Source organism: Sarcophilus harrisii, chromosome 1 (genome assembly GCF_902635505.1).
Source record: "Sarcophilus harrisii chromosome 1, mSarHar1.11, whole genome shotgun sequence".
NCBI classification, from domain to species: Eukaryota; Metazoa; Chordata; class Mammalia; order Dasyuromorphia; family Dasyuridae; genus Sarcophilus; species Sarcophilus harrisii.
Genome location: NC_045426.1, coordinates 657,978,273 through 657,989,268, shown reverse-complemented (window position 1 = coordinate 657,989,268; position 10,996 = coordinate 657,978,273). Strand labels below are relative to the sequence as shown.

At 33.2% G+C, this 10,996-nt stretch overlaps 1 protein-coding gene across 1 annotated transcript; it reads right to left on the bottom strand.

Annotated features, from left to right (window-relative positions):
* Positions 1 to 233: 233 nt before the first annotated feature.
* LOC100924809 (olfactory receptor 7D4-like) lies at positions 234 to 1,214 on the bottom strand. The gene has a single exon (XM_012542148.1). It carries the CDS (start codon positions 1,212 to 1,214, stop codon positions 234 to 236), a length of 981 nt encoding a protein of 326 aa, XP_012397602.1.
* Positions 1,215 to 10,996: the final 9,782 nt, after the last annotated feature.

Genomic DNA, 10,996 nt, shown 5'->3' with positions numbered 1-10,996 from the left:
GGCTAGATTATGAAAAGATTTAAATATCAAGAGGATGATTTTGTATTAGAACCCAGAGGCAATAGGGAGCCACTGGTATTCAGTAAGGGAAGGGTGACAGTGAAACTTACACTTCAGAGGAAATAACTTTAAATGATAAATCACTAAATGAGTGGGGAAAGAAATAAAGAATTCAAGATTTCTATCTCCCAAAAGAATCAGTGTCTCATTTCAAAGACCCAGTGCCAGCCACATTATTCAGAAGAAGATACTCTGCTAACAAGGTTCCTAAGAGCATTTTTAATGTCCTTATTCCTTAGAGTATAGATGAAGGGGTTTACCATGGGGGTTACCACAGAATACATGGCTGAAACAACTGTTTTTTTCCAGGAAGAGTGGGTAACTAAGGAGCACAAATACACTCCAAACCCTGTGCCATAGAATAAGGAAACAACAGTGAGATGAGATCCACAGGTAGAAAAGGCTTTATACTTACCTTGAGCAGATGGGACTTTCAAAATGGAGAAACAGATCTGAGCATAAGAGAAAAGGATCCCTGTCAAAGGTATCATACCCAGTAATCCAGTAATAAAATATAGCAAGACATAAGTGATAAAAGTGTCAGAACAAGAGATTTTCAGTACCTCAGCAAGTTCACAAAAGAAGTGTGTAATTTTACGTTCTGTACAGAAGGAGAGCTGTGTTACCATTAGACTGAGAAGAATGGAATATAGAAGGCTTGTTATCCAGGAAAGCAGCACTAGCAAGCCACATAGCTTAGGATTCATGATAACTGTATAACGTAGAGGGTAACAAATAGCCACGAAACGATCATAGGCCATTGCAGTGAGGATGAAACTGTCCAAAGCAGAAAAAACCATAAAGAAGTACATCTGGACAAGACAGTCAGCATAAGGGATGGCCTTGTTTTCTGTGAAGATGCTCACCAACATCTTGGGGACTGTGGTAGATACCATACAGAAATCCACAAAAGACAAGTTGGAAAGGAAGAAGTACATAGGGGTGTGGAGGTTAGAGTCAGAGCCAATGGCCAACATTATGAGCAGGTTTCCAACCACAGAGACCAAGTATATGCCCAAAAACACCCCAAAGAGGAGACCCTGCTGTTCTGGTTTCTCAGAAAATCGCAGAAGGATAAATTCATTGAATTGTGTTTGGTTTTCTGGCACTATTGGGTTAATTTTTCTGCTGAGAAAAAGAAGTGAGTAGGGCATAACATGAAAATACAATTATCCTTTTATATAAAATGAAAAGAACATAAAACTTGACTTAGAATTTTTTTATTTCCTTCTCTGTCTCTGCGACTTAATATCTTTTTGATCTTGTACAAATAAATCTCCATTTCTACATGCAATCTCAATGCAACGTGAAGGATGTGAACCTAAAAATATCTATAGTATTTTCTAATTCATTCTTCAAACAAAAACAATCACATTTAGGAATGAATAACTTATGGACATCATCTCAAATTTGCTCAAAGAATCAATAATCATTGAGCACTGAGATAAAGAAAGTGATGCCATTCTCTAATTGATAAGTGATTAGATAATACAAACAGGCAGTTTTTAAATGAAGAAATCAAAAGAACTTATACTTACATGAAAAAATGCTCTAAATCATTATTGATTATAGAAATTCTAGTGAAAACATCCTTGAGATATTATTTTACATTTATCAAATTGGCAAAAATGATTGAAAGACAAAGAAACAAATACTAAAGTGCATGTAGAAAAACTGGAACATTAATTCATTATTGGTGGAACCATGAACTGTCTCAACCATTTAGAAAAGCAATAAGGAATAAGGCCAAAAAACTGCCTATACACTTTGACCAACCTATACTACTATTAGGCCTACTTCCAAAAATAATTGGGGAAACAGGTGGTTTATTTCCTAAATATTTATAACAGCTCTCATTGTAGTGGCAAAAAAACTGGAAATTTTGAGCATAACCATAAATTAAGGAATGGCTAAACAAGTTGTAGTATGCCATTGTGATCTGATACCACTGTACAATAAGAAATGATGACTTCAGTGATCTCAGAAAAACATGTATAGACTTGCATAAAATAATGAAGAGTTAAATGAGCAGAACTAAGAGAACATTGTATATAATAACTGCAATACTGGCATTTTGACTAAGTCATTTTGACTACCCATTTGACTGGGTATGTTAAATACCTAGTTTAAAACAGAAGGCACATAAAGGAAGATATTTTTGCTTCCAAAGAAAGAACTGATTCATAAAGTATGGATAAAATGATTGTGGGTGTATGTATCTATCTATTTACATAGACATATAAATATAATATACACACATGAATATGTCTCTAGGATAGGGGAGGGGGAAAAGAGAAAAAATAAAGTTACATGATAACTTTATTATGTATTTAAAAGGAATAGCAAATTTTTCTTAATAGTACAATTCCACTGTACAATCATCTTTTTTTTCTATTCTACTATGTTTTGGAAATGCTTGTTTAATAAAATAAATGAAATAAAAGTTTTTAAAGAGTACAAAAATATGTTTAGACATTAAAAAAAGAATCAGAATCAGAAGCATAGCAAGGAGAGTTATGAAAGATCATTTTACAAATGTGAAGTTATTATCTAGCTGTTACGTGAAGAACTTTCATTGTAGGAACGCAACTTCTGATAGATCCCATTCCTCATTTGCCAAGTTTTATTTGTTAAGAAGTTTGTGGGTTTGTTTGTTTTCTGAGATGAAGTCTACATTTGTCTTTTTGCCAAATCCTTCCTAGGCTAAGGAAAAGATAGATCTTCAAATACCTAAAGATAACTATCACTCCAGAAAAAGTAGGAGCAGAGAATATATTTATTGTCGGCAGATTCCTTGAAGCCCAAAACAGAATATCTAGAGAGAAGAAAATTAATTTCTTCCTCATTTCTGGTTAGTGGTGTGAGCAGTAAAACCAAATAAGAGAAAAGAATCACCCAGAAGGATTGCATTTCCAGACTTTGCTAATTCATGCTTAGATTACCCTCAAGTCTTTTTCACATATGTAGGATATACTCTTGGGTGACTCCACTAACTCTAAGGGGATCTTAACTCTAAGATCAGCACTTATAAATAAATACTTATAAACTCTTAATAATGTGATTGTTCTATTAATTTTGAGTTTATATCAATCACACAGATTTCCCTGGCTTCTAGAAAGGGGTATTTACAAGGTTGAATACTATAACCAGTAGTAACACATAGTTTGGGGGAAAAAATAAGAGCAACAATTATCATCGAGGGGAAAATGGGATCAAATTTAGAAAGTGCTTATTTAAAAAAGGTAGCACAGCTTGAGTAAGTCATTTTCCTAAAGGTCTTTTTATGCCCTTCATGTAATACTCATGAAATTTCTCCTAGGTGTGCTGTAATGTTTGTCAATGTTTCTTGTAGAGTCCCAATGCTGTAGTTTTTAGGGAGGGTCTCCTTCTATCTAGTTGATTTTTTTTGCTACTTGCATACATTATTTCTAGTTGTGCTCTCTGAGGTCTAGCTAGGAACATCTAATTTTTTTTCATAACAATCCTTCGAATACTTGAATACATTTTTCTCCCCCTATCATAATATATACATTCAATCTGATCTATTGCATAAATCCTTTCTATCATTTTTGACTCCTTTCTTTGGTAGTCTTCCCCTATCCCAATCATCCCCACAACCTTAGAGGCAGACAGATGTACTCAATAACTGACAAATGATCATAGTTTCTAGTTCACAATATAATTGCAGTATATATCACAAAAAAACTTGATCCCATTCACTTCCTGGATAGGAATAATTCTTTATAGTAGAATTCAAGAAATACTAGTTATTTTTCATGTCAATTATTGTGGCTGAAAACTTAGCAAAATCTGAGCATTAAGCGGATTGGAGATAAGAATAGAAAGTTGAAAGGAAGGAGAGTGGGACAGAGGGGTATGATAGAATCAGAAGAAATAAATCAGAATTTCAGCTCATCTGGTCTTAACAGAAGGAGAAAGAAAATACAGAAAAAGAGCATGTGGACAAGATGGCTAAGATATGACAAAATCAATATACCTAAAGATAATAAAGAGAAGACAATAGAACATGATATATGAACCACAGAAAACTGCTCCCATTGTATTTAAGAATATCTAATGAATGTGCAATATCAACTCTTCATGTTACAGTGTCTCTAGAAGGGACAATCAGATATATTGGCATATTTATGTACTCTACTCCAAATACTGTAGAATCTCTGCCTATGCCCATATCATATATTTCTTCATGATGATCTTCCTAGGAATTCTGCCTATTCACTGAATACTCTCTAAGTTTTTGATGACTACCTTCAGATCATAAGAAATGGTTTTAGCTTACCCATCAGCTACTATTAGGGTAAAAAGTCCTTCCACCACTTCCCTTGCCTTCACCCACACTTCCTAACCTTGTAACTTGTGTCTTGAGTGATAACCTCAGTTTAAATAAAGAACTTCCAGAGGTCTATAGAATCACAAGAGTTATCTACCACTTTTAAGAGAAGGATTTTACAATAGTCTAGTGCCTTTTATCTGGGATTAGGACATAACCCCTCTGTCTTTACTAGGCTTCCCACTGATGCATCTTAGACTTACCTCTGGCTAAAGATTTTCCCTGGTGTTTGGATTATATTTGGTTGAGATGGATTGGTCCACAACAAACTCATATCTCTGCTATTGTAACAAAAATAAAAGTATATCTTACTGAAAGGATTTAAGTTCACTAAAAAAAATTCATTAGACGGTCACCGAAAAAGCACCATGAAGTCAATAAAGAATCTTTGACCCTCATTTTATGTCTTGGGGCCCAAGAATAAAAATAATTAGATCAAAGTCTTATTGGCAAGAATGAAACCTGTACATGCCTGAGAACATAGGACTTATCTTGTGCTTTCCTCAAAGTTGGTCCTGGGCTTAACTCTGTGCTTTCAAGTAGACTTTGAAATAGGTGACACTTTCTTGCTCTGGATTAGGCTATGATCTAAATTATGCTGAGGTTGGGACAATCTCTTTGAGTCTCTGAGCAACAACTGGGTGCTTTTTTCTTCTCTTACTTCACACTTCTTTTCATCATTCCCTTCCTAACACTTTCTATCACCAATCATTTTACTGAACATAACCAATGGGACAAATTTGTTTGACTGTATCTACTGGAGTGGAGGACAAGGAAGGCAAATATTTTGGGTCCTATGAAAAGCAGAAAGGTTCAGGCATTTGGGCTGATATCTCTATGAGTTACGAGCAGACTCCCTCCTGTACTGAGATAGCTTGTAAATGGTCCTATGCAGGAAGAGGAAAAATATTTGAAATTTCTAGTGCCTAAGAGCCTCAATTCCCCAAACTCTTCATTAGAAAAATCACATAATTGTTGGATAACTGAATTCTCTATGGGAAAGAAACTATGGGAGAAATCTTCCTGACAATGAATGCTGTTTAGCATCACATATGAAGTTAACAAAACCTGAAAATCTTAAGCAGAAAAGTGTCTCATAAGCTCTTCAGTCCAATCTTAATTATCTGCTGCATTCATGACAAAGAATTCACTGTATGTCAGGGCATCCCATTCTGCTATTATAGTGTTTCCATTGCAAAAATGTTTTTGCTTCTGCTGAATCCAAATTGGCCTCCCTGTGGATTTACCTCATTGTTCTTCATTGCATCTTCTAGAGCCCAGCAAAACAAGTCTATTATTCTTTCATGTTTAATCATTTTCAATCCATGAGGAGACCTATTATGTCCAACTAAAGACTTCTTTAGGACAAAAATCTCTAGCTCCTTTAATTGAGAATCATTACTCAAATGATAAATGGTCAAAAGACATGAACAAATCTTTCAGAGGATGAAATACAAATCCTCAATAGCTATATGAAATAAAAAAACTCCAAATAACTGATAATTAGAGAATTGAAAATTAAAACTATTCTACTTTTCACCATCTAATAATTAGATTAGCAAAGGTTACAAAAAATAAAGTGACATATTGGGGTTCTATAGGGGAAAAAAGCAATGTTAATGAAGTTATAAATTGACCCAGTCATTCTAAAAAGCAGTTTGGGAACTTCCCAAACAGTCATTAAAATGTATACACCCTTTGACAAAGTGATACCAGTGCAAGTTCTATATTCCAAAAAGAATAATAAAAGAGAAAAAAGTACTTATATGCACAAAATATTTATAGCAGTTTTGTAAGTGATTATAAAAAATTGAAAACACAAAAGGTGACCATCTATTGGGAAATGACTAAACAAATTATGGTATATGAATGTGATGAAATATTTAGTGAATTGTACTATAAGAAATATTAAATGGAATGGTTTTAGAGAAACCTCAGAGCACTTGCATGGACTGATGAAAAGTGAGATTAGCAGAACTAGAAGAAGCTATATAATCACAGCAATACTGTAAAGATAATTACTTTTTTAAAAAAAAGTTAGAAATCCACAATTCCAATTAGAAATTCAAAATTCCAATTAGAAATTCCATCATTATTCCAAAGAAGTTAGGATGAAAGAGGTCAGTTACTTCCTGATAGAAAGGAGATGAACTCATTATATTGAGAAATATTGGTCATGGGCGTAATGATCTTTTTTTGGAGGGGGGTGTTAATTATCCATCTTTGTTATGGGATTTTGGAATGGGAGAAGATAAGAGAAAAAGCAGGCAGTTCTTCATTTGAAAACAATATATAATTTAATGAAAAAAATTATAAGTCGGAAAAGAAGCTTTAAGGAGAAAATCATAGAAGAAATCTTGTGAGGAAAGTGAGGAAAGAATTACAAGAATCCAGAGGCTAAAACATAAAAGATTTTCATCTAAGATAGCTGATACTTTAGCACTTTCTTCAAAACTTTCTTACTAAAAAAGAGTCAATGTTTTCATGGTTGTTAAGAAAATCTACAGAGCTACTGACTCCTGCATGTTATTTAAGAAAACTGATGTTTTGTGAAGAGCTAGTAGGCAACTAAGTGGCTCAAAAGGGAAAGCACTGAGCCTGGAGGCAGGAAGATTTGAATTCAAAGGTAGCTTCAGAAAATTTATAGCTAGATGTGTGATCCTTTACTTCTGTTTACTTTAATTCTTTGCAAAAGAAAATGGCAAATTAGACACTGGTCTTCCCCTGCCCAGGCAATTGGGGTTAAGTGACTTGCCCAGGGTCACAAAGGTAGGACGTTAAGTGTCTGAGGTCAGTTATGAAATCAGTTCCTCCTGACTTCAGGGATGGTGCTCTCTCTGCTGCACCACCTAGCTGCCTCTCCCACTAATATCTTTGCCAAGAAACCCTATTTCCTATGAAATGTTAATTAGAGAAAATTATATATTTAATTTCCTTAACAATTAATTGATTTTTTTTCTTTTTTGCTGAGCCAACTGGGGTTAAGTGATTTGCCCAGGGTCACAAGGGCAAGCTAGGAAGTATTAAGTGTCCGAGGCTGGATTTTAACTTAGATCCTCCTGACTCCAGGGCCTATGCTCTATCCAATGAACCATCTAGCTGCCCCTAGCACTAATTACAATTTAACATTCACTTCAATTGTGACTGCTGACAAGAAACATTATTTGAAGAAGGGGTTCTTGAGTTTTATCAGACTACCAAAAAGAAATTGATAACACAGAAAAGGTTAAGAATGTCTAAGAGGGTAAAACAAGAGGAAATACATTCTGCATCTCTTTGACTATAATTATGTTTTGACTAAAAGGAGTCTTGAAGTTGAATGGATAAATTAGTATCTCTGGTTATTTATTTATCATAGGATCACAGAAGTCTAGAAACTCTCTGGGTTAAGGGGTCCTAATTTTTGCCATGTCTTTCTTTGTATTCTTTGCTCTTTGGAAGAGCTCTATTGGTTTTCCTACGTCTCTGACTGATTCTTTCCTGTTACCTTTCCTGGCTTCTTTTCTTCTCCTGGTCCCTCATTATGGTCATTCTGCCCAAGTTTCTGTGCTTAGATTCATCATTTTTTCCTCCATGGTCTCTTTATTGATAATTTCATCCATTTTGTATCACAGAATCATAAAATTTGGAGTTAAAAAGGACCTCAAAGACCATCATATACCTGGAAGAAGCAATCCTTTTTATAACATATATAACAAATGATCTTTTCTTTTACGTTTGATACTGTCTAATCAAAACTCTTCTTTGGTATGTCCACTCCTTTAGAATAATTTTAATTGTATGAAAATCTTTCCTAATATCGAGAATAAATTTCCCTTTTTGTGAATCCTACCCTTTGCCTCTGGTAGCACTCTGAATCTTTCCTTGAGCTCACACAGAGTGAGTCTAACCCATCTTTTATATGACAACAATTTAAGTCCTTGAAATTTGTCTTTATACATCAATTGAATCCTCTCTTCATGGGAAAATAATTCCCAGTTTCATCCACTATGTAACTGTAACATAGATTTACCATCTTATTTGCTCTTTTCTGCAAGCTCTCCAACTAGTCGATGTGGTACAAGAACCATGGCATCAAGAATTAAACATAATATTCATGGTGAAGTCAGCTAAGGAGAGAGTACAAAGAAATGGCCACATCCTTAATCTTGCAACTATACCTCTAGATACAAACCAAGATTGTATTAGCTTTCATGTGCAATTCATTTTGAGTTTGTAGTCCATTAAGACCCAAAGGTCTTTTCCTCAAACCACCTGTTGGATATGTATGCTTCTCCAATCTTGTACCTGAAAAAGTGAAATTTTGTACCCAAATAAAAGACTATATTTATTTCTACTAAATTTCATCTTAGAAAATTCATCCCAGCATTCTCAAATGTCAAAATCTTTTTAGATCTTATTTGTTATCATTCAATGTGTTTTTTAGTCCTTTGCATTTTTGTGTCATCTGCAGATTTGACAACCTTTGACCAAATGATTGAAGAGTAAAAGTGAAATAGCACAAGTCTGGACAAAGATACCTAAATACCATTTGAAACTTCTTGACTTTTATTCAACTATTAAGAGCTATATATTGAAGCAGATAGAATATGGCAATTAGAGTCAGGAAGACTTGAATTCAAATTGAATCATGCCTCAGATCTTTATTGCTTGTGTTTCCTTAGTCAAGCAACTTAAGCTCTCATATTTCAGGGGGTTTTTTGACCTCTAAAATGAGGATGAAAATAGCATCTCACAGAATTATTGTGAGGATCAAATGAATCAATATGTGTAGACTATTTTGCAAAATATAAGACACTATATCTTGTCTGGAGAAAAAAGTCTGTTTCTAGACAGATTTAAAGATTAATGCTATACTTTTTTTTTTTAAAATGATAGCTATGCAACATAAATTGTTCTCAAAAACAGAAAAATACTATCAAATTCTTCTTATGAAATAACTCAACAAAGGTAAAACTAAAAGAAAAAGAACTATAGAACAATAGCACTTAGGAATATTCAGGAAAACAAAATTTGCATTCAAATCATAATTTTTAAAAACCCTGAAGCATTGTGTTCCAAAATTTATTCATTATGACAACATGGAGTTTAAGCTAGGAATTATAAAGATCATTAAAGATTTAAAAACAATTAACATAGTTATATTTTGTAAGTGTTACATCGATTACATGATTACATCAATAAATATATAAAGTGCCTTGTGTAAAGGACCACACTCATGCCCAAAACCTACAAAGTAGGTTTGCATCCCTTTCAGATCATGATGCAATAACTATTACATTCAACTAAGGACCATGGAATAATCAACTAAAAATTAATTGGAAATTAAACAATCTAAAGCTAAACAATGCTTATGTCAAACAACGAATCATAGAAACAATCAGTTTCACCCAAGAGAGTTACAATAATGAGAGAACATACAAAAATTTCTGGAATGCAGCCTAAGCAGTTCTTAGGGGAAATTTTATATTCTTAGATGCTTTACTAAACAAAATAGAGGAAGAGGAAATCAATGAATTGAATATGAAACTAAAAAAAAAAACAAATTTAAAACCCCCAATTAAGTATCAAATTGGAAATTCTGAAAAATCTGAAGAGATATTAATAAAATTGAAAATAAGAAAAGTATTGAACTAATAATTAAAATTAAGATCCCAAGGCAACCCCAATAAACTTAGGATAGAAAACACTATTTTCATCTAGAATAAGAACTGTAGAGATTGAATATAAATCAACACATGCTATGTTCACTTCTTTTTTCTGCTTTTTTATTTGGTTGTGGTTTTTCCCTTTTGTTCTGATTTTTCTCTCCCAATATGATTCATAAAGCAATGTGTATTTTAAAAATACGTTTTAAAAATACAACAAAATAAATTAAATTAATAGCTGGTTTTATGGGGGGGAAACCCCAATAAGAGAAGCAGTTACTTAATTTGATTTATAAAAAAAAAAGAAAGAAGGAAAACAAAGTACCAATATTGAAAAGGAAAAGAGTGAATTCATCACCAAATAAGAATTTAAAACAACAATTAGGAGCTATTTTGCCCAACTGAATGCCAATAAATCTGACAATCTAAGCAAAACAGATATTTATCAAAATATAAACTGCTGAGATACACAAGAGAAAATAAAATATTTAAATAATGTTATTTTAGAAAAAGAAATTTAACAAGCCATCAATGAACTACCTAAGAAAGTATCTCCAAGGCAAGATGGATTCACAAGTGGATTTTACCAAACATTTAGAGAATAATTAATTCCAATATTATATAAATTTTTTATGATACAAATATGTTGCTGATACCTAGGTGAATGAATCTTACCAAATTCTTTTTATGACACAAATATGATGCTGATACATGAAACAGGAAGGGCCAAAACAGAGAAAGTAAATTACAAACCAATTGCGCTCATGAATATTGATGCAAAATTTTTAAAGAAAATATTAGAAAAGAGATTATAGCAATTTATCACCAGGATAATACACTATGACCAGGTCAGATTTATATCAGGAAAGCAAGGCTGATTCAATATTAGGAAAATTATTAGCATAATTGTGGTCAATTATGTATGTCAATAATATAT

Excerpts from the sequence above, each read along its gene's own strand:
- LOC100924809 (XM_012542148.1), bottom strand. The coding sequence starts at position 1,214 with ATGCCCTACTCACTTCTTTTTCTCAGCAGAAAAATTAACCCAATAGTG.